General features: G+C 37.3%; 1 protein-coding gene across 12 annotated transcripts; it reads right to left on the bottom strand.

Moving 5' to 3' along the window:
• Positions 1 to 875: 875 nt before the first annotated feature.
• On the bottom strand, positions 876 to 24731 carry LOC120085558 (SNARE-associated protein-like protein). 12 transcript variants are annotated; one of them, XM_090317944.1, is made up of 5 exons: positions 24360 to 24731; positions 23500 to 23776; positions 23129 to 23293; positions 13720 to 14532; positions 13375 to 13615 (listed from the first exon to the last, which is right to left on the bottom strand). In XM_090317944.1, exons 2-4 carry the CDS (start codon positions 23762 to 23764, stop codon positions 14399 to 14401), a joined length of 564 nt encoding a protein of 187 aa, XP_090174070.1. In that variant the 5' UTR covers positions 23765 to 23776; positions 24360 to 24731; the 3' UTR covers positions 13375 to 13615; positions 13720 to 14398. The 12 variants fall into 12 exon arrangements, with proteins under 12 accessions (XP_038897521.1, XP_090174072.1, XP_038897519.1 ...); XM_090317943.1 differs by having other exon boundaries at positions 13720 to 14535; XM_039041588.2 differs by having other exon boundaries at positions 13720 to 14535; positions 24355 to 24710.

Raw genomic sequence — 24731 nt, forward strand, 5'->3', positions numbered from 1 at the left:
TTCTGATTACCATAATAAAGTTCATCAACTTTTTCTGATGGAAAACATCAATCTATTTCTGCCCTCTAAATAAAATACACAGAGAATTGGTTCATTTTTTTTTTAACTAACTTCTCGTCAATAAGGGACTAAATCTCGAGATGGTCGGATGGTAGGAGTCCAAAAAGGCACGATAAAAAAAAGCACAGATGGAAGAAAATTTTGCTCAAAAGATGAGAACTAGAAATAACTTCCTTTATAACTAAACGAAAGATAAGATCATTTTCTTAGTGTTGGTTTAGTTCGATCTGAATATATAGTTAAAACATTTTTCATGCATTTGAACTCAACTAGTTTGTTACTACCGGTAAAGTTTAAAAAGAAAACTTTATTATAAAAGTTTAATAGTGAAACTGTTATTATGAATAATAGAGTTTGAAAAAAAAAATAGAAGCTCAAATAAATGAACATGAAGATTAAAATATAAATCTAAAAATAATAATTTAAAAAATAAGAAAAAATCTAAATTTTAATTTCAAAGATAACACTAGAAGAATTTCAGACTTTAATGTCGGTTTTAAATCGACATCAAAGGGCTTTAATGCGGTTGACAACCGACATTAAAGATAGTGTTATTAGCCTTTTAATGTCGGTTGACATTAAAGCCTTTTAATGTCAGTTGACATTAAAGCCTTTTAATGTCGATTGCAATCGACAATAAAGGGCTTTAATGCGGTTGCAACCGATATTAAAACCCTTTAATGTCGATTGCAGCTGAAGTCCTTTAAACCGACATTGAAGCCCAGAATCTGTCTGTTTTATCAATTATTGTCCGTTTTTTTAAATTCTGTTGCCAAATTTATTTTTTCGGTCAAAAAGTATAACATGACACATCATCATCGAACACTGTGGCTATGACATATTATTCATGTATGGATTGTAAATCTATTATATTTAATCCGTAAATTTTGCTATAAAATTATAATTTAAAAGGCCGTACAATAGTTCAGGCCTTGAAAACACAAATTACAAATAATACAAATATTATGAGTTTACTATCCCTCTCCACTTAGTAAGTATGGATCTCTTCATAATTCTTCTTGAACAGACCCCTCCAACTTCAGCAATGTCTAGTTATAGACATCTTTGTCTGACCATTGTTGTTCAAAGGATCACAAATAAAAAAGGTTTAAGACAAAGGATTGAAAGTGAAAATGTGATCAAAATTCATATTCAATTAACCGTGTTTATTGGGAATGTGTATAAATGGTACATTCAAGGCAAAATTCTTGTAGTGAATGTGTTGGATCTAGAGTTCCCCAAGAAAAAGCATAAAGAGGTTGCGATACCAAATCTTTACTCCTTTGTTGCATATGCAAAACAAGAAAACTCAATAGTTGAATAAATGAGAGAATCTTCTTTTTCAAAATCTTTACTTCTTTTTCAAGAATCTTTTTCAAAATTTTCGGCAGCATAACGATGCTACCACAACAAAACCAAAAATTTACCTTGAACCTGTTCAAAGAAACACACTCCGAAAAATATTTCACCACCACTGTTCTCAACAGAACTATTAGAATTCCCAAAAAAATGAACATTCAAGAACACATACATCAATAAGCAAATTTAGCTCACAATGTACTTCAAATCTCAAAAGTTGTCACAAAAACTACCATAATGCATGAATAACCCACAAACTACCATAGTGCAACCCACAAACTCAAGCACCTTGAATCAAATCTAAACTACAAATAAATAGTACCCATGAGTCATAAACGGGTGTTACATTCTAATCCAATCTGGTCCAAAGAGAAATAAGCACATTATAACTTCTCAAGCAGGAATTTCCATATCATTAAAGTCACTTGAAAACACTTAGAAACTGGCTTAAAACTGCAAGTATTCAAAAATGTACTTACCAAAATATCCTCTTATATCCATTATCGTTATCATAACCGCAATAGTTAGAATTGAGTGACTGAAAAGTTCAGTCATCACTATTACCATAAACCTCGTTGTTGATGAGAAAGCGAGGCTCGAGGCATGATTTATAGTTTTCATTTAGCCTTTTCTGTTTGTTTATGACAAAATTTATGAGGCACTACTTTACAAGAATATCCTCTTATATCTATTATCAAATTGGTTAATATCCTTATTTGTTCTCATCTTTTTCTATAAGATTGTTGTAAGCAAATTACATGTGTTTTCTTCGGTTAGCTCTTTATTTTTGTCACGGTTCTCGCCTTTTTTAGTAATATATTGTCCTTTATAAATGGAATTAAAGTAGGTTCAGGAAACGCAGAACTCAGAAAACGTGGGAAACCGATTACAGTTTTTGTTTTTGGAAAAAATAAAATATAAGAAAGAGAGAAACCTTGAGTTGGAATACTCAAACAACTTTCCAGTGGAGGAGAAGATAATGAGGGCAACATCAGCATCACAGGAAACAGAAATCTCTTTAGCTTTCTTGAAAAGTCCCCTCCGACACTTGGAGAAAGTGATTTGCCTCGCGATGGCATTATCGATCTTCCTGATCTGGATTTTCTCCTTTGCCATTTCAATCTCTATAACTAGCTACAACCTTGCTTTATGATAGGAAAACACTGAGAAAATTGAGAGAGAAACATGAAAAAAGTTCAGATAAAACAGTTCCAGTTAGAGAAATTTCTAGTTTCGTGAAAAGAAACAGTAAAAAGCCGAACTAACCAGTGAACAATTGAAGGAATCAAGCCAGAAATAGGAAATCCGAAATAGGCCTCACAGAAACGGGAAGGGACAGGGGAGTGAGACCAAGGGAGATAAGAAGGCAAAATGGGCTAGGGCTTGGAAGAATGTGGGTTTTTCGGGAAGGGAAAATGTAAGACCCTAACACTAAATCTAAAGTGGGAGGTTAAATAGAGAAGAAAAATCCTAAGTAAGGATATTGGAGCAAAGGGAGAAAAACATAAAAAATTATCCAAAAAGGTGACTAGAAATCTAAACGCCTATGAAGGGCTTAAAACATGTTGGACGCAAGAAGGTATGGAGGATGGAAGCAAGAAAACTTGAAAAAATGGCTAAGGGTTGCATACAACCAACGCAAAGGCATACATGAGCCATGTGGTCACAGGCAGGAAGCATGCATCGAGTGAACATGCTAGGTCGCAGGCCATGCGTTGAAGCCAAGCGCACAGGCCATGCGCCAAGCACGCAACCATGCGTCAAGGACAAGCGCATAGCCCATGCGTCGATGGAGTATGTTGAGTGTGCAGCCCATGTGTCGATGGTGTATGCTGAGCGCACAGCCCATGCGTCGACGGTGTATGCCGAGTGCGCAGCCCATGCATCGATGGTGTATGATGAGCGCCCAGACTATGGGTCAAATGGGCAAGCGAGCAAGCCATTCTATGCGTCGAAGCGCTGCCAAGTCTGCCGAGTAGCCATACGTCGATGCGCTATGCCAAGCGCACACCCATGCAGCGAGACGCCCACGTAGCCGAGAGTGCCTATGCGGCTGAGAGTGCCTGTGCGGTCGAGCATGCCTATGCGGCCAAGCGCGCAAGCGCCTATGCAACACACCATGTGTCGATGGTCAGCACCATGCGTCCATGCTTAGTAGGCCGAGCAAGCACACCTAGCAAGTCATGCGTCAAGGGTGAGCAGCCACCCTATGCGTTGGTGATGGCCAACTCATGCGTTGGCTAAGTGGGACTTTAATGAAGGAAAGGTGAATTGTTATGCGTTAAGAATAAAAAGGTAAGGCTAATTGATGGAGAACTTCAAGGGAGGATGCCAATGGTATGCGAGCATAAGTCTTAAACAATTTAAGTAGATAAATATGTGAAGTATTTAAGTGATTTAGGTGGCAAAAGGAGGATCACACAAAATTCTTGTAGGAGGTGGACAAAGGAGATTTCTTGCAATTAAAATCTTATCACCTCAAGTAGGAGGTGGGTGAAGGAGATTTCATGCAAAAAAGGATTTTGTCTGGCAAGCTGAAATGAGAACAACTCAAGGCTAGGTTGGGTAGATGAGTGTTGGTAGCTCCAAAGTGAGACAAATGGGAGTTGAGTTGTCACCATGGGGTGAGTTTGAAATGGCTATAAATAGAGAGGTTGGGCAAGAGGAATTTATTCATACCATCACTTAAATTGTGTGTTGAGAGCATATTAAGAGAGTGACGTTTGAGTTATTAGGCTGCCAAGTTGATTGGAGATCAAAAGAAACAAGTTTGCGTTGGTGAGGCATTAAGTCAGCTGGATGCACAGCCAGTCCACACTTTGCGCGCACACAGCACTGCGTCCGTCCGTCCGCGCGCACCTCGTTCGACACATCCCGCGTACCAGCCCAGCGTAGCTGCCTCCCCCATACGATGCATCACGCCCAACGCAACGCACGCCCAAACACGCCAGTCCCCTGTGCGGCACAACACGCCCACCCTGCCTACTGCCAAACGCCCAGCAGCCTACCACGGTCCAAATAACCTCTAAAGAGGCTAATTTTGTTATTTTGGCTAAATTGAAGTAGGGTAAGCTGGTGTTTTCATTATATAATAGTATTTTGGCTAGTTTGACATTATTCATATAACAAATATTAATTGAGGAATTTCCATTGATATGGAGGAATTCTCAAGAAGATATTCTCAAGGTGATTTTAATAGAAAAACTTGCTAACGGTGAGTGTTTACTTAGTTTTATGCGTTGATATGTGGATAAATGCATATGTAAGTGCCAAATGCATGCTTATGATGTTATGTTGTTGCCATGATATTGCTTGTGAAATTTCTATGGAAACTGAGATTATACCCAGATTACATAAATTAGCATGCTTAATAAAAGATGCTTGGCAGGAAAATATAGTCGGTCTCGGTCGACGGAAAATAATAGTTGGTGACGACCGGCGAGAAATATAGTCAAGTTACCTAAGCATGACTAGTGGGAAAAGAATTGTCGATGTGCACATTGGTGGGAAAAGTGGGTTATAGGAAAGTTTCCATAAAAAGTTGTTGTGATTGATAATGTGTCTATGATATGAGCATGCCACGTATAGCATGGAACTGGAGGTTGATAATTGAATGAATGTACACATGATCATGCATAAATTATACTGGAATTGTGATTATGTGATTGATTTCCCAAAAATATGTTTTGCAAAGTGATTATTATTCTAAAAGAACCACTCACTGGGCTTAGTAGCTCACACTCCCCACACTCTTCCAAATGTTTTCTTATACCCCCTTCTCCCCCCCCAGGTAGCAAAGTGGAGCATTCAGGAAGGAGTCTACTAACCATTAACACACCAGGAATTGGTAAATTCTTAGGGCACGGCTCGGATCATGTAATAAAGAATATAGGAAATTGAACTATGTATATGGAAGTTAGATAGAGTGTTGTAAACATGTTGAAGTATTTAATAGATAGAGGGAAATGTTAAATTTAGATGTTGTCTTGGAATACGACTAGTGTACCCTCACACTCCCTTTCAGGTCTTGGGGGCTAAGGCTAGGGAGGGGGTGTGACATAAGTGCAGCAGGGCTAGTAACTGCTACCATCACATCTTCTTCCAGGTTACGAGGGTAATCTAGGAGGGGGTGTGACACATTAGAAGATAAACTATCCCAAATACTTGACAGAAAAGAAGAAGGTCAAGCAAGGTAAATGTGATTTACTTGTATTCAGACTTGTTTAGTGGAGAATGATGATTCAGCCTAGATAATTGATTCAAGTGCCACTAACCATGTTTGTTCTTCATTTTAGGGAATTAGTTCTTGGCGGCAACTGGAAGCTGAGGAGATGACGATGCGTGTTGGAACTGGGTATGTCGTCTCAACTGTGGCAGTGAGAGGACTTTGACTTACTTTACATAATAGATATATTTTATTAGAAAATGTATTTGTTGTTCCTAAATTAAAGAGGAACTTAATTTCTGTAAAGTGTATGATTGAACAAAACTATTTTGTACATTTCACTGTAAATAAAGCGTTTATTTTCAAGAATGGTATAGTTATTTGTTCTGCTAAGTTGGAAAATAATTTATAAGTGCTAAGACTATTAGCAACTAAAACCCTCCTATATACTGAAATGTTTAAAACTGTAGTAACTAAAAGACTTAAAATTTCTCCTAAAGAAAATTCCCGACTTTGGCACCTAAGGTTAGGACACATCAGTTTTAATGGGATTGAGAGATTAGTTAAGAATGGACTTCTAAGAGAGTTAGAAGAAAATTCTTTATCTGTGTGTGAGTCATGTTGTGAAGACAAAATGACTAAAATATCTTTTACTGGAAAAGGTCATAGGGCCAAAGAACCCTTAGAGCTTGTACATTCAGATCTTTGTGGTTGATGAATGTTAGAGCAAGAGGAGGGTTTGAATATTTCATCACTTTTACTGATGATTATTCAAGATATGAGTATGTTTATTTAATGCAATAGAAGTCTGAAGCTTTTGAAAAGTTCAAAGAGTTTAAGGCTGAAGTTGAAAATGCATTAAATAAAACAATTAAAACATTTCAATATGATCGGGGTGGAAAGTTTTTGGATCTTACATTCTAGAACTATTTTATAGAACATGGAAATGTATCCCACCTTTGCACAATGGTGTATCGGAAAGTGAGGAATCGAACCCTATTGAACATGGTTCGATCTAGATGAGTTATGCTTCCCTACCAGACTTGTTTTGAGGTTATGCAGTACAGACTACAACTTATATTTTGAACTGTGTTTCATCCAAGTTTGTTACGAGAACACCTTTGGAATTATGGAATGGTTGTAAAGCTACTTTGCACCATTTCAAGATCTAAGGTTTCCTAACACATGTGCTTGAAGCAAATCCTAAGAAATTAGAACCTCATTCAAAATTATGCCTATTTGTAGGTTACCCTCAAGGAACAAGAGGTGGTTACTTTCATGATCTTAAATAAAATAAAGTGTTGAGGGAGCATAAACCCCGCAGTAAGATTGTGTTGAATGTGATAGAGTAAACTAACATAGAAGAAATCAGAACCAATAAGTGATGCATTATTTTATGAGGTGCAATTATGGATGAAATGCGATGATGAAAATGTATTGGGCAATCAAGTTTTCTAAGTGGAATCCGAGTGTAAACCCCACTGAGTTTCCTGGTAAGTCCAGGGTCGAACTCAGAGACTTGGGAAAACAATATGCGGTGGTAATTCTCAGGAAGACTTTGCGATAACCAGTAACTTAAATAGTTGTTGGTGTTTGTTGGCTGTAGTAATAAATTAAATAAATGCAGCGGATTCGAGAAAGTGTGATTATGTGATAGATGCATTGAGTATGTGGAGGAACGGGTTGAGAAGGTCTTTAGCTAGCATTTCCTGGGAATGCATCAGACTATGCGATCCTGCTACACTCATGCAACAGCAAATCATTTTTCAATGAAAATGCGGTGCTCCTAAGTCTAGGACACATGTGTTGAATGCAAAAATGTCCATAGAGCTTATTCCTAAGTCTCTACTCTTTTCCTATGCGATGATGCAAGTTGCACACAAAGACAAGGTGACTTGTACACAATCATATCCTATCTCTAGGATGCATGCGATGCATTAATAGCAAACATTGCTTATTCTTAAGCTTCTATCTCTTGATTATGTGTTCTAACCTGACTCTCCCGAGCCTAGATTCTAACCTGACTTTTCCAAGCCTAGATTCTATCCTTAGACTACCCTCCCGAGTATCTCTAATAGACGAAATAAGCATACATAATACAAGATAATCGCATAGAATGAATATCCCCAGTTATGCTAGCTAAATGCTTCTCAACCCATTCAACAGATTTAGCTACTCATGCATAATAAACAGAGAGTGAACAGATATAGAGAAGTGAATTCCATTTCTATAACTGTGTTTGAATACAAAATAACAATGAAAGATAAAGGTAGAGAGCCTGATAGCAATCCTTTGTTGCCCAAGGCTTTTACACTGGCAACTCTATTCGATTCAAAAGATATTCCTACTTCCGCAGAAGCTGGCCCTCTCTCTGATCTTGATGCTTCTGGCACTCTCCCAAGCTCACCGAAACGATCTATCGACACAACCTCTTTCTCTCTCTTCCACCTTAAAATAAAAGAAAATCTAAGAACAAGGCTAAACTATCTAAAGGAAAATTATCTAAGTCTCCAAACTTGCTGAACTGGCTTAACCGAACCCCTTTTCTAAAGGATGCCTTCGGTATTTATAGAGCTTCAGAGTGAAAAGCGGCTTCTCTCTTATCATTGCACAGATGGGAAGGCTTTAATTCTCTGACTGATGCGCCAAATATTTGTCACCGAAAAGCTGAGTGTACTTGTTATCGTTAGCGGCTTGTCAACTTAATTCGAATTCAACTGTCATCAGCTTTCTGTCCCATCGTGATTAATTATGCTTTTCACCCAGATGCGCCCACCAAGTTGTGTCGGCTCTATGTGGCAATCCTTCTTGGGCAGATGTTTGCGAACACCAATCACCGTAAAGCCTTGCGGTAATGCTGCGCTCGACCATTGATTTCATGTGATCGCACTTTTCGCCCTGCGTTAAAAATTCCAAAGTTAACTGTTCTAATGCTATGAACGCATGCGACCGCAATATTATGAACTTAATTCTTTTTGGACGCAATCTAACATATTTTATCAATGCAAACCTTCATTGTTTAATAACTCAGTACTGTAATAATGTGCAATTCTGCCCGCTATCAATAAGCACTCTAATTACACTTAATTTTAGTTTAAAAGCATGCATTGAAACTAATTTCAAAGGAGAGGGTTTCAAGAACACAATACTTTTGTTGAAACTCAGCAATTCCAGCTTCTCTCAACGAATTGGATCTCCAAATTGATAGAGGACCATCACAATGATCTTCTCTACTATCCTCTAACTTGGATTGAGAGGTGGAATCTCTGAATCATCTCAATTAGGTGAAGGGAAAGAGAAGGGTCTAGGAGAAAATGCAGAAATTTGGAATATACTTTGCATGAACCTCTCTAATTTCAAATTTTGGAGTATTTATCAATCTAACTCGTGTAGGCATTCTCTTAATTAGAAACTTGACACCTTGAGCTACATGATTTATTGGGCTTAGGTGTTAGGAAATGGATTAATCCACCTCAATTAGCTTGAAAATGTTGGAGAAATCCATTATGAATTGAAAATCAATTTTAAATTTCTTTTTCTTTTTCAATTTTCGTTTAATTTTCAACAAAATTAAACTTAGTTAAAAAACCAAATCTGAATTTAAATTTAAAAAGAAAAGGTTGTATTTAAATAATTAATTAAATAAATAATAATTTAATATCAAATATTAAATTAATTAAATACCAAATTGATACATGAATCCTATTCGTGTAATCTAATATTTAAATCAATATTTAAATATTATAATCTCTCAGATTACGTTTAATTATATCAAATATACTTATCTAAACCCTAAATTGAATTTGCATACTTTAAATTCTAAACCCTAATTACGATTTTAAATATTTCAAATCCACTCAATTCACTAATCCAAGATATAATTTTACGAGCTAATAGAGGAACCTTATGAATCTACAGATCATGAGCTCCAACGATTTAAGATTAATTGGCTAAACACTTTAGACTGAATTAATCAATATTCGTTAACTATCGAGGCACACCACTATAGCTCGATAGTTGCACTCTCCTCACTGTAGATATATTTCTGTCCATTTTAACCATAAACAGTAAGTCGATCCTTCATAGGTCGTTCATATTTATAGCTAGGTCAAAATTACCATTTTACCCCTATAAACACATCTTGCTCATTAAGCTCTCACTGAACCTTTATTGAACAATTGGTTTATAGTTCAACTAATAAACCATGACCCACTCGATCATGAGAGGTCGGGGCCTCGTTGTTCAGGATCAAGAATAAATACTTTAGAGAACAACTTATCTGTTAACCCTAAATTGGGTAGGAGTGAATTCCATCTTGCAGGACTATGTTCCCAACTATCTATTTGGTCCTATCTCCAAAATGGGAGGTTGATTTAGCAGTGCTATTAGACTACTCTCACCTATGCAGATCAAAGGATAATCCTAAATAAACGGGAGTTCATAGTTAGCACAAGATTAAGACGAGTTATCCTAGGTCATCAAATTTGAAATAGTCAGTTTTAACTGTAAACGATGATTATAAGAAAAAGTGACTATTTCGAGGTCCGGTCTTATGCAAACATCCTTTGCATAGAATGCTTCCACTTACATGTGTCCACATGAATGATTTACGGATCACATAATTTGTATCAGTATACAAAGTGGGTTGTATCTAATAGTGTTACCAAGATGAGGTACCCAATCCCATCCATATACTTATACACTATTTTGGCTATATACTAAAACTTGATCCACTTTTATGTCTCCACATAAAGTTAAAGTATTCATATTATAGCCTTGGATTTGTTTATTGGATTTTTATGATAAAATGCAATATAAATAACTTTTTATTGAATGAAAAAAGCTCAATAATACTTTTATTGATAAATAGAATATGTTTCTAACAATTACAAACTGTAAGTTTTATGACATTCTCAACAATCTCCCACTTGGACTAATACTTCAGTGAGTTACAAATATATACAAATATATAATGTTTACAATGTTGAGAAAATAGAGAGAAAATACAATAAACTAAGGCATCTATATACCCTTGGCATTCTACCACTTGCCCTTGATTATGAAGCTCGAAGTCCTAGTCTGACCAGGTGGCTCGCGAACACTTTAGCCGAGAGAGCCTTCATAAATGGATCGACAAGATTATCTTTTGAGGCTATCTTCGTGACTATCACGTCTCCTTCCTATAATATCTCTCTGATGAGATGGTACTTTCTTTCGATGTGTTTTCCGCATTTGTGTCTTTTCGGTTCCTTTAAATTGGCAACTGCTCCACTGCTATTGCAATACAGGGTGATAGGCAGATGCATATTTGAAACTACTTCCAAATCCATCAGGAACATGCATAGCCACACTGCTTCTTTAGCTGCTTCACATGTAGCTACATATTCATCTTCCATCGTGGAGTCAGCTACAACTCTGTCTGATGCTTCTCCACACTATAGCTCCTCCGTTAAGAGTAAAAACTAATCTTAAAGTAGATTTCCTAGAATCTATATTAGTATGAAAATCAGAATCAGTGTATCCCATAAGGATCAAATCCTTAGACCCATACACGAGCATATAGTCCATCGTTCTCCGAAGATACTTGAAGATGTTCTTGATAGTCGTCCAATGACCATGTCCACGGTTAGACTGGAACCTACTGACAATTCTAATTGCAAAGCATATGTTGGGGCGTGCACACAACATGGCATACATCAGGCTCCCTACTGCTGATGCATATGGAGTTCTTTTCATTTCCTCAACTTCTTGAGGTGTCTTAGGACACTGTTCCTTTGACAAATGAACTTCATGTCTAAAAGGTAACATACTCTTTTTGGAATTTTGCATATTCTACCATGATAACATCTTGTCAATATAAGATGCTTGAGATAGTATTAGACTTCTATTATTGAAATTATGAACAATTTGGATCACAAGAATATACCGAGCATCTCCTAAGTATTTCATTTGGAATTGTGATGGTAGCCATCTCTTTATATCAGCAAGGAAACTTGACTATAGTTTTGTTGACTATCTTCTTGTAAACACAAGGTTTGTCAACCTTCTGTTCAAAGCCATAAGATTTTATCGTAATATCAAACATTATATTTCAGGATCTAGATGCTTGTTTTAATCCATAAATTGACCTTTTAAGCGTACAAACTTTTTGTTCTTGACCCTGTTCAATAAACCCTTCTAGTTGAGACATGAAAATATTTTCATCAAGATGGTCATTTAAAAAGGCTGTCTTAACATCCATCAACCATATTTCATCGTCATAATATGCAGCAATGGACAAAAATATTCTTATAAATTTTATCATGGCAACAGGACAGAAGGTTTCTTCATAGTCTACACCCTCTCTTTGGGTAAAACTTTTTGTCACAAGTCTAGCTTTATAGGTTTGCAGCTTGCCAATTTGGTCTCATTTTCTCTTGTAGATCCATTTGCAACCAATAGGTTTAACCCCAACTGGTTGATCTACAAGTTCCCAGACATACTTGAAGTACATTGACTCCATTTATAGGTCTGGCTTAAGTCCATCGATCTCTATCTACATCTTCCATTGCCTATTTAAAAGGTAATGGATCCTCTAAGTCGTCATCAAGTATGATGACATGAGTTTCTGCTAAACCCATGTATCGATCGGGTTGACGTACAACCTTCCTACTATGTCGAGGAATTCTCAACTCTTGAGAAGCATATGGAGCAACAACTGTTGTTGATGGACCAATTTGATCAACAACTTTTGTCGATCTATTTGTAGTTTCTCTGCTTATTTCACTCAATACTAATTTACTACGAGGTTGATAACTCCTAATATGATCTTCTTCTAAGAATGTAGCATTTGTCGATACAAATACTATCTTCTTAGGATCATAAAATAGTCCACATTTTGTTTCTTTTTGGTATCTTACAAATAGGCATAATTTTGAACGTCATTCCAACTTCTTGGGGTTTTGCACCAACACGTGTGTCAGGCATCCACAGATTCTAAAGTGACGTAAACTACCTTTAAGTCCTCTCCATAACTCATACGATGTTTCAGAAACACTTTTTGAGGGAACCATGATCAAAATATGTACAGCAGTCTGTACTGTATACCCCCAAAAGGATTGACATAGTTGATCATAACTCATCTTCGAACGAACCATGTCCAACAAGGTTTGATTTCTCCTTTTTGCAACACCATTCTGTTGTGGTATTTCAAGTGCTCTAGGTTGGGATTGAATTTCATGGTCTACTAGATAGTTCTAGAATTGTAAATCCATATACTCACTACCTCGATCTGGTCAAAGTGTTTTGATTCTTTTATCTAATAAGTTTTCAACTTCTATCTTAAATTCTTTGAACTTTTCAAAGAGTTTCATACTTGTGACTCATTAAGTAAATATAGTCATATCTTGAATAATCATCAACAAAATTGACGAAATATTCATATCCTCCTCGAGCTTTCACATTCATCGAACCACAAAGGTTTGAATGGATGAGTTCTAGAGGTTCTTTGGCTCTAAGAACTTTTCATGTAAAAGATCTTTTGGTCATTTTACCCTCAAGACATGATTCACATGGAGGTAATGATCTGTCTTCTAACTGATTTAGATGCCTATTTTTTATCAACCACTCAGTCCTGTTGAGATTTATGTGAACAAGTCGTAGGTGCCAAAGATAGGCATTGGGAGAAATATTCCATTTTTTATTTTGAGTTTCTACCATTTTAAACATCTCTATATTTAAAATGGTTTTTGCGTCAGTTATTTTTAACACATACAAGTTATTTTCGAGTTTAACAGAACAAATATGAACACTTCTTGAACTAATGAACCCTTCATTGATATCAAAAGTTATTTTGTACATATTTTCTAGTAAACAAGAAACGGAGATTAAGTTCCTTTTCATTTTGGATACATAATATACATTCTCAAGCAAAATATAAGAATCTCCAAAATATAACTTGACGTCTCCCATTGCTTCTGCTGAAATGACTTCACTCGTTTGCACCTTGAAAGTCATTTCATTCTTTGAAAGCTGAGTCCAAGAACTAGTTTCCTGAAGATAAGTGCAAATATGGTTAGCGGTGCCTGAATCTAATATCTAGGTTAAGTGAGAAATTTCCACTAAACACGTTTCAATTACAAGTAAATCTGATTTACCTTGTTTTGTCTTTTCAGCTCTCTTTTCAGTAAGATACTGCGGGCAATTGTGTTTCCAATGCCCGTCTTCATTGTAATGGATACATTTTCCTTTTGGTGCTTTATTTTTGTTGTTCTTAGCAGGGGTTTTCTTCTTCCCTTTTTCTTTTTTCTTCATCTGGGTACTCTTATTCTTTGAAGAAGAAACAAAATTCTTTTTCTCTGAAAGTTTCGTTCCAGAGGAAGATTTCAGAGATTTCTTTTGTGAAACAACATTTGCTTCATTTTCTTTATTTTTCATCAAGGATTGATAAGTCTATAGTTCATTCAGAATAGTGGTCAAATCGTAATCAACCTTATTCATTACTACATTAGTACGAAACGTCAGAAATCTCTTCGAAAGAGATTCCATTATCATACTAACTTGACTCCTTTCATCTATGACAACGCCATGAGCTTCTGCAATGTTGAAATGGACCATCATGTCCAGGACATGTTCTCTAACAGAAGCCCCTTCTTTCATGCAGGAGTTGTAGATGTATTTTATAGCTTCATGTCGTACCGAGGAAGACGGTTGCCCGAACATCTCTTGCAACAACGCCACGATCTCACGTGCAATGACCATGGCTTCATGCTTCTTATTGAGCACATCGGATATCCTAGCTAAGATATAGGCTTTGACCTTCTCATTAGCTTGAACTCATTTGTCATAGGCTTCCCCAACATTTAGATTAGCATCTGAACTGGAAATAGGTGGATATTCCCCCATTAAAACAAACCTCAAATTATCAACGACTAGTATTGTATTTATATTTGACTTCCAGTTTAAGTACCCTTCTGCATTGAATATATAGGAAGTTAGTAGTTATATAATCGAGTTCGACATTACTAAATAATAAACAAATTCTATTAGATTTATGTATCTAAATCCAATTTTAGCAAAAGTAATAAAGTACCCATATTTCTTTATTTATTTGCAACGATACTTAGTGAGTTAGAATAGATGCTATCGAGGGGAAGTCAAACACTCCTTCTGTTGGGTTGTATGTCCTGAAACTCGTAGTTTATAAAGTTAAACATATTCTATTATCAATAAAGATGTTATTCAACATTACTTCGATAAAGTTGTTATTGAATCTATAAATTGCACTTATAAAGTCTAAATCCAATAAACTAAGATTCATGACTATTATATGAATACTTGAACTTTATGTGGAGACGTAAAAGTGGATTAGGTTCAAGTAAATAGTCAAAATGATCTATAGTATACGAATAAGGTTGGGTGTCTTATTCTGGTAACACTATCTGATGTGGCCCACTCTGTAGTTGTTACAAGTTTTTATAACGGTGCTACAAACGAAGTGATCCTGATTCGTTCATTTATTGACATGAGGAGTGGGGGCATCCTATGCAATCAGTTTGCGTAAGATCGGACCAAGAAGTAAGTCACTTTAAAACGTTGTTTATTATTTAAGACTGACTATTTCGCTTAGATGACCTAGGTAACTCAATCTTAATCCTGAACTAATTATGAACTCCTGTTTATTCAGGATTATCATTAGATTTGCATAGGTGAGGTTGGCGTGCTGACTCAATAAGCCTCCCATTTCAGGGGTAAAACCGGGTAGATAGTTGGGGACATAGGGTACAATAAGGAATTCACGCCTGCCCGATTTAGGGATTCGGTTTAGTGATTAGATCACAAACCAATTGTTCATTAGGGGATCAGTGGAACTTAAGAAGTAATATCAGGGGTAAAACAGCATATTGACCCTACTGTTATTACCAAAAACCTATGAAGGGTCGACTTACTAGTTATGGTTATATCATGTGGACTCAAATATATCTACAGTGAGGAGAATGCAACTATCAAGCTATAGTGGTGTAATTTGATTGATAACAAATACTGATTAATTTGGTCTAGAGAGTTTTAGCCAATTAATCTCAAATCGGTAGAGCTCATGATCTGTAGGTCCATAAGGTCCCTCTACTAGCTCTAAAACACAAACACTTTGAATTAATATATTGAGTGAATTTAGAATGATATCAATTTGAATTGTTCAAATTGAATTTTAGTTCGAAAATATTCAAATTGAAATTAAGGTTTGAATTTGAATAGTTCAAAATTCAAATTAGGATTTGTATAATTATATTTGATATAATTAATTAACGTTTAATTTATTGAAACTAAACAGAATTGGGGAGTTTATAATATTTAAATATTGTTTAAATATTAATTACATGAATAGGATTCATGTTTAAAATTAAATGTGTGATTAATTTAATATTTGATATTAAATTGTTGTTTAATTAATAAAAAAATCGAATTAATTTTCACTTTCAATTCAATTTGAGAAACTGAATTTTTATATTTTGAATTTAATTAATTATGAATTAATTAAATTAAATTTTAGTTAATTTTATAATTAATTAGATTTTTTTTTAAATAACAAAATTGAAAATTGGTGGAGTTAGTGGAAAAATCTACAAAACTCCAATTAGGAGGTCTATCACCTCCAATTACACACCTTGCCCACTGAATTTCAGATGATTGAAGTGTCAATGTTCCTGAACTTCAGTGCTTGCATGTGAATCAAATATAAAACCACTTCAATTTGAAGATGTGATCAAGGTTTTTGCAACTGGAAAAGTTCTTAGGAAAACTTAGGAAAACCCGATCCCTATCTGATACAGTGGAGTGAGGGAAACCATGGTGACGTACCACCTCCTTGATAAAAATCGTGGATACTGTTTTGGCCGAGTAGGGGTGACTCAGAGTTGTAAAGTGTGCATACTTAACCTATCCACCACAACCAAAATCACCTCGAATCCCATTGAACGAGACAACCCTTCCACAAAGTCCATCGATATATCTTCCCACATTCGGTTTGGAATGGGCAACGACTGTAACAGCCCAGCTGGAGACAAAGCTCGCTGACAGACATCACATTGAGCCACATAGTGCTTCACATCTGATCGCATACCTTCCCAAAAAAATTCGGCCACTATCCTCTTGTAAGTCTTCAAGTATCCCGAATGACCTCCCACAATGGATTTGTGAAATGTGTGAAGTATGGTCGGAATCAGACTTGATGAACGGGCAAGACTAACCTCCCCTTGCAAAAGGGTCTTCCCCTATGCACTGAATAGTTGGGAGCCATCTCTTCCCCTCGAATCACCTTGTTAAATGCCTCTCAACTTCTCATCTTCTTGAACTTCTCTGTCAACCACCAACAAGTCAATCAATGAAGGAACCGTAATCACATTCAGCTGAGCATCGTTGGGATCCTGGACAACGCATCCACCACCTTGTTCTCCGGTCCAACCCGATATCTGATCTCAAAATCGTGACCCACTTTTGCACTCCTGGAGGGTGTCCCTCTATTCCAGAATGTATCTCAGAGCCTTCTGATCCGTGTACACAATGAATCGGTGGACTAACTAATAATGGCGCCATTTCTCCACGACCAAAACGATAGCCATCAATTCCCTCTCATAAACTGACTTTTCTCGACCTGAGGCTATAAGGGCTTGACTGAAGTACGCAATGGGGCACCGGTTCTGTGACAAAATTGCTCCAAGGCTGATACTTGATGCGTCTGTTTCAATGTCAAATGGGAGGTTGAAGTTTGGTAATGCTAACACCGGGAGTGTCATCATTGCTGCCTTTAAAGCTTCAAAGGCTCGGGTGACATCCTCAGTCCAATCGAACCCATTCTTCTTTATCAATTTCGTGAGTGGGCCAACAATTGACCCATAGTTGGCCACAAAGCAACGGTAATAGCCCGTGAGGCCCAGAAAACCTCTCAATTCCTTGTCGTTCCTCAGACACAGTCATTCTATCATAGCCTTAATCTTCCCTTCATCTGCCTCGACCCCCTTCACCGAAACCCAATGGCCCAAATATTCAATCCAAGTCTTGGCAAACTGACACTTCTTCTGATTGGCATATAGACTCTGCTCACGTAAGGGTTGGAAAACTATCATTAATGTGTTCCAAATGGGAGACCATGTCCCTACTGTAAATCAAGATATCATCAAAAAAGACCAAAATAAATTTTCGAAGGTAAGGACGAAAAACCTTATTCATAAGGGCTTGGAAAGCTGCAAGGGTGTTGGTAAGGCCGAATGGCATAACAAAAAACTAATAGTGCCCCTCATGAGTCTGAAACGCGATTTTGGGTATGTTCTCTTGTCGTACCCATATCTAGTGGTAACTGGACTTTAAGTCGAGCTTCGAGAACACCCTGGCCCTATACAATTTGTCCAAACAGCTCGTCAATCATCGAAATTGGAAATTTGTTAGGTACGGTTGCACAGTTCAATGCCCGATAGTCCACACAGAAACGCCAACTTCCGTCCTTCTTGACTAGGATAACCAGACTGGCAAACGGGCTTAAGCTTGGGCGAATAATACCGGCTTCTATTATCTCGCACCAACCTCTCGATCTCATTCTTCTGTGTGTGAGGGTAACGGTACGACCTCACATTGACTGGGTCAGTACCCGTTTTCAATTGGATCTAGTGATCCACTTGGGGGGTGGGAAGTAGCCCCTTAGACATGTGGAACACGTCCCCCTACTCTTGCTGAAGTTGCTCGATTTTTGGCTGAAGTTCCCCAACAGAGTCACTCATTAACATATCACTATCCCCCCGTGGCACCCCCAACGCTCGACAATTGATCAGAAAACTCTGGTCTTCCAGTTGCCACGATTTCACCATCATTTTCAGGGTTACTTCCATCCTTGCTAGAGTTGGGTCCCCTTAAGATCACTTTCGTTTCCCCGACCTTGAAGGTTATCGTCAGTGATGCATTATTTTATGCGGTGAAATAATGGAATGAATTACAGTGATGGGAATGCGTTGTGCAACAAGTTTTCTCAGCAGAATCCAAGTATAAATCCTACTGAGTTTCCTGACAAGTCCAAGGTCGAATTTCAAGGACTAAGGAAAATGGTATGCGGTGATAATTTTTAAGAAGACGCGGTAACCAATAAATCAAATAGTTGTTTTTGGGTTGTTGTTTGCGGTATAAAATAAATGTATGTGGCAGAGTTAAGAAAAGAGTTGATAATACGGAAGATGCGATGAATATGCAGGGAACGGGTTGAGAAATGGTTCAGCTAACACTTCCTAGGATGCGTTCATGTTATGCGATCATGCAACACACATACAATAGTGATAACTTGTAGAAATACAAGTTGTTTATGTTGTTTTATTTAGATAATGCAGCAAAAAAAAGGGAAAGTTGCGTCGATAGTATAAGAATTGGCTGAGAAATACGAAAATTATAAAATGTCGTGAACGCATCCACTAACCCCATTGCGATGGAAAAATAGAATGTTTCAGTCTCTGTTTTGCAGGAAATAGGTCACCACATGCGTTAATGGCTCGAGGACAAAATATACAACGCATCTATATCGCATGCGTCAATCGATCAAGAACGAAGAAATGATCAACACAATGACGGCGCATGCGACGATCGATCATGGACTCTAGCAATCAACGCATTTCAACCGCACGCGATAATCAAAACAACAACACTGCATGTGGCGATCGATCGAAGATGTGAAGAGGAACGCATTCGCAGACGATTCTGACAAGTGTACAGCTTTCTATTGTACGATTCTAACAGATTGATCGTGGAGCAGAAAGGACTTTTCCATTATGTCATGGTAGGAATTATCAGAATTACACAGTGGGACCATCAATACGAAGAGCCAAGGTCTTGTCTATAAATAGCATCCTTGAATTCATTGCAAAGGAGGCTGGTCTGAAGAGACTTTACAGAGAAAATGTGAGAGAACGACGAGACAAGGCTGAAAAGTGAGTCTCCGAGCAAGAAATCCTTCCGATTCCCGAAGCTGAAGCTCTGTGCAGAAGGGTCACTTCTACCGGGAAAGTAAGCCTGAGAGGGAAGCTTTCCTCTCCACTTCATCCATACGCCGGCAAGCACAATGTCTCTGATCGGGATCTGCGTTAGCAAATGATGTTCTTGTGAAAACTATGATTTATGAGATCAAGATTTCAGTAAGCATGTTTTATGAAAATGTTTTCCTATCAGGTATTTTCAGCTCAATACTGAAGTACAAAGAGAAGGTATCCGAGCTATAATACCTAGTTATGATTCTGGTATTGAAGTACTTAGAGAAGGTATCAAAATAATTCACTCAGTTCAGTGATAAGCAGTGGTACCCTGCTTCAGTTATGATCCTTGACGTCAAGATCCAGTTTGCTCTATGTGCACGTATGACAGTTAATCAGTTTAGTAAGACTGAACCACGAGGGTTCTTTCCTAGCATTGGCTGGAAGGTGTTGAACAAAAGGGTTCTCACCCTAGCCCATGCTTATGTTTGAGAGCTTGAACAAAAGGGTTCTCTCTCAGGTGTTGAACAAAAGGGTTCTCACCTCTGCCCAAGCTTATGTTTGAGAGATCGAATAAAAGGGTTCTCTCTTAAACATGATATCTGACGTTGAGAGATCGAGCAAAAAGGTTCTCTCTCAATCGGGAATCAGTTTAGCTATGTTTTCAGATACAATGGTTTTAAAAGTTTTATGTACACGTTGCTTGACATGTTTTAGTTCCAGTATAATGTTTTTTAACTTTCAATTTAAGCATGAGATTTATGTTTTTATTAAGTCACTCACTGGGCGAGTAGCTCATTCTTTCAAATGTTTTTCTTTTCCCAAGTAGTGGTCATCTCCCCAAAGGTTAGCTGTCCTGCTGCTCCGCCACTCAAGGACTCCAATTAAAAGTCCAAAGTCTAGAGAGAAGTTTCAGGTGTTTATTCCGTAAATGTCTGTACATATGTGTTGCTCATATTAGGGACTAGTAAAATATATTGGGACCGCTGAACTCTGTATGTGTTAATATAATGTAATTATGTTGTTGTTGATCCCTGGTGTTCTGAGGTTATTTTTAAAGTTTCATTAGTTTGGTGAATGTTATATATGTACTCCAGGGATCTAAACAGGTTAAGAATGTTAGTTAGGCAGTAAGTGCCACAAAATGGTTGGTAACTACTGTCGTCACATTCACTTCTGGATTAAGAAGGGTAATCTAGGAGGGGGTGTGACAAGGCAGGGTCTTTAGCTCTATTATTGGTGGTTGTTTTAAGGACGGTTGTGTTGTTTTCCTTTCTTCATTTACTATTGGCTCTTCTTCTTGGGTTGCGATCATCTCATCTTCGTTCCACTGATCCTCTGATCCTCTAATGAACAATTGGTTTAAGGTCCAACCTATAAACCGAACCCCTCTCGGGCCAAGGAGAAGGTGGGGCCCCTTGTTCAAGACCTGGATTCAGTACTAAAGGGAACAACGTATCTACTATCCTTATAACAAGTAGGGGTGAATTTCGTCTTGCATCCTATATTTTCAGCTATCTACCTGATCTTACCTCTGAAATGAGAGGCTTATTAGGCCAGCGATAATGAGCTACTCTCACCTATGCAGATCTAAGGATAATTCCGAGTGAACAGGAATTCATAGTTAGCTCAAGATTAAGATTAAGTTACCTAGGTCATCAATTAACGAAATGGTCAATTTTATACATAAAACGGCATTTAGAACACAAAAAGTGACTATTTCATAGTTCAGTCTTGTAAACTCTTTACATAGGATGTCCCCACTTTCATGTCTCCACATGAACGGTTTAGGATCACATCGTTTGTACAAACTACAAAATGGGTCGCATCCATAGTGTCCCCAGAATAAGACGCCCAACCTTATTCATATACTATAGACTATTTTAACTATATATTTAAACTTGATCCACATTTATGTCACTACATAAAGTTCAAACTTAAACTTAATAGCCTCGGAGCCTTAGTTTATTGGATTCATGAATATAGAATTTAATTTTACTAAAGATTTTCAATAACAGTTTTATTGAACAAGAATATGATATTACAAACTACGAGTTTTAGGACATAAAATCTAACAAACATTCCAACCTCCAACGGATGATCAGACAAAAAGAGTAAACCAATGCTTAGAGACCTATTTGAGATGTTTTTGTAATGAGCAACCATCAAAGTGAAGTAAGTGGATATCATGGGTTGAAATTTGGTATAACACCACTTTCCATTCCTCGATTAAGTCCACCCCATATCAGGCAGTGTTTAGGAGAAAGCCTCCACCCTTAGTATTGTACAGGGAGAAGAAAACTTCAAACGATTTGGTAGAACAACAATTGATGGCTAGAGATGCAGCCTTGAATGCTTTAAAAGAACACTTGGTGGTTTCCAGGAACAAAATGAAGAAACAAACTGATTTATACAAGAGAGAGCTGCATTTTGAGGTAGGAGATGAAGTATTCTTGAAGCTTCGACCTTATAGACAACATTCCTTAGCAAGGAAACGATGTGAAAAATTAGCCCCAAAGTTCTATGGTCCTTACTGAGTGTTGAAACAAATTGGGGAGGTGGCTTATAAGTTGGAATTACCACCAGAGGCTAACATACACAACATGTTCCATATCTCCCAATTGAAAAAGAAATTGGGCGAGAAAGTCCAAGTGCAACAGCACCCTCCAACCTTGACCGAAGAGTTCGAATCGAAGATGGTACCGAAATTGATTCTGGGAATACGCTGGAATAAGGAGTTGGCTGCAAATGAATGGTTAGTGAAATAGAAGGGCTTACTAGAAAGTGAAGCGGCATGGGAATTGGTGTATTTGATGAAGGAACAATTTCCTCAACTCCACCCTGAGGACAAGGTGTGTTTCGAGGAGGGCGGTATTGTTGAACCCCCAAACATACATACCTATAAGAGGAAGGGTAGAAGGAGAATTACACCAAAGATTGTGGAAGGAGGAAATAACCGTGAGGAGGGAAGGGAATGACGGAGGGGATCACGAGGTTGTACTATAAACAGAAAGGAGGAAGGCTCAGTAGGCAAGGAATATTTTAGGGAAAAGCCTAGCAGCTTTTGGAAGGAGAGATCGCTAGCCCTCTCCAATTGGCCGGTTTAGTGTTTTCCATTCTTGTGTCATCTTTTTTATTTCTCTGTTTCGTACTTTTCCTTTTCAGTGTATGCTTTTGCTTTCCTTGATTTCATTAGACATCGTAATAGAGAGAGTGTTGCTCTGTTTTGGCTACTTTCTCTTTTGTCCTTGTGTTGTTGGGTTTTACTGAGTGCAGGAAAGTAGATACCGAACAACTTCATCAACTCTCACTCTTGTCACTTTTATGTTGAATAGATAAAAAGACAGAAAATAAAAATCAATTATGATAATACCTTTCTTTCCCAATAAAATGGAGAGACTAAGAAACATGGGTCATTATATATGCGTGTTCTTTTAGAAACAAGAAATAGGAATGTTGTTGAACAAACCTTGACAACCAACGATATTATCCAATAAGTTTGCATTAAACTAGAAGCCATAAAAAGACAGTCAAATTGAACCCATTGAAGAGCGAAGTCAATCACCTGGTAGATTGCCCATCGAGATTGCCCGATCTATGTTATCCACTCTTCGTTGTATAGTTCTTAAGATGGAATTCAGTGACAAAACTCTCTTTCTTACATTAGAAATCCTTGAGGCATGCTGCATGATGAATGGGAAAGGTGCATCTTCAAGTAATTGATCCAGTTCTGTTAACAGTTAAAATAATAACTTTTCACAACATTGAAAAGGCCATGAAATTCAGAAGCTGCAATTTTTGCATCCAAGCCAAGAAAACGGTAATAATTAGAGAAAATCATTTATGATGTGTAAACTTCCCTTAAACCTGGCAAGTGACAGAATCTTCAAAGCTATACTATAATTAGTTAAGTAAAAGGAAGAAACTCTATTTTACCTGTAGTAAGACGATCAAGGGAAGACGAAAGCTGACTCTGGCTTTTAAGAGTATCATCAGCTTTGGAGTCAAAATCCCTTATGATGTTGATAAGCATGGAAGAGAGCCCATTTGCTAGAGCATTAGAATTACCTAAATTCTTATTTTCACTATCATTTCCTTCCTGGAGATCACCATTGGGACTAATGGAAGTCTCCAATTCAGACAAGACATTGCTTTCCTCATTGGCAGAATAATCGCCATCCAATTTCTCTGGACTGTGCATCTCAGCCAAATTCTAAATGAAGAAAACCCCAAAGTTTATCATTGTATTACCATAAACAAACCATATTTACAAGTTTGATACATATGAGCTCGTTATTTAGCAGCATAATGTAGAATCAATTGTAATGTAACATCGATAATGTGAGGCAAAAAAGAATAAAGTGAAAACAGTTTCTACAATTCCAACATGTAACGAGTATGCCATCTACAAGAGAAAAATCAAAAGCAACACTCATAACTATGACGTGTAAGTCTAGTGGTCGACTGTCCGTGACAGAAAATTTTGAACAAAACAACAAGCTCGCAGCTACTGCAATTGTAGAAAAATAGTCATATAGATTCAATCACAATTATACCTGCTGTAATTTATTAAGAACAAAAAAAAAAAAAAAAAAAAAAAAAAAAAAAAAAAAAAAAAAAAAAAAAAAAAACAAACAAACAAACAAACAAACAAACAGACAAAAACAAATCTGGGGCTGAAACTGAAACTCCGAAATCTGCAAAAGTTTCCTCGAGATTAACCTCTATTAGAGCATGGAACGGTAAATGAATTTCAGACATAAATCACATCGGAAGTAAACAGGAAATTACCCCACCTACTGTAGTTCTCGGTCTCGCCGAACTTGTGCTATGAATCCAGAAGGATTCGCTAACTGGTTCGTCGTCACTGGCGAATTGTGGGAGACAAAGATCAGAGGGAAAGTTTGTAGCCCAGCTCAGACAAAATGATCTTTGGAATAATATTGTTTCAGTTCTGTCCCGACGTGCGACTCCGGCAAAGATGGAAAAAGGCTCGCCGGCGTGCGACTGCAGCGGTCGAAGGGAGGCGGCGCTCGTGGCTCGGCGAGGCGAGAGAGTGATTGATATCGAGAGACCTGAGTTAGGGTTGAGAGAGAGGATTTCCCTCTTTCTTTCCTTTTTTTTTTTTTCTTTTTATTTAGAATCTCAAAATAGAAATTTAAAAAGTC

The sequence above is a fragment of the Benincasa hispida genome, chromosome 9 (genome assembly GCF_027475165.1).
Source record: "Benincasa hispida cultivar pf3 chromosome 9, pf3_genome.v1.1, whole genome shotgun sequence".
In the NCBI taxonomy this organism is placed as follows: domain Eukaryota; kingdom Viridiplantae; phylum Streptophyta; class Magnoliopsida; order Cucurbitales; family Cucurbitaceae; genus Benincasa; species Benincasa hispida.

Bases quoted from the DNA above. Each gene is read 5' to 3' on its own strand.
- LOC120085558 (XM_090317943.1), bottom strand. From the start codon at position 23,764: ATGCACAGTCCAGAGAAATTGGATGGCGATTATTCTGCCAATGAGGAA. The intron at 23,294-23,499 runs GTAAAATAGAGT...AACTGTTAACAG, and splicing joins CCTTGATCGTCTTACTACAG to AACTGGATCAATTACTTGAA. The intron at 14,536-23,128 runs GTGATTGACTTC...TATTCAATGCAG, and splicing joins CTCGATGGGCAATCTACCAG to AAGGGTACTTAAACTGGAAG.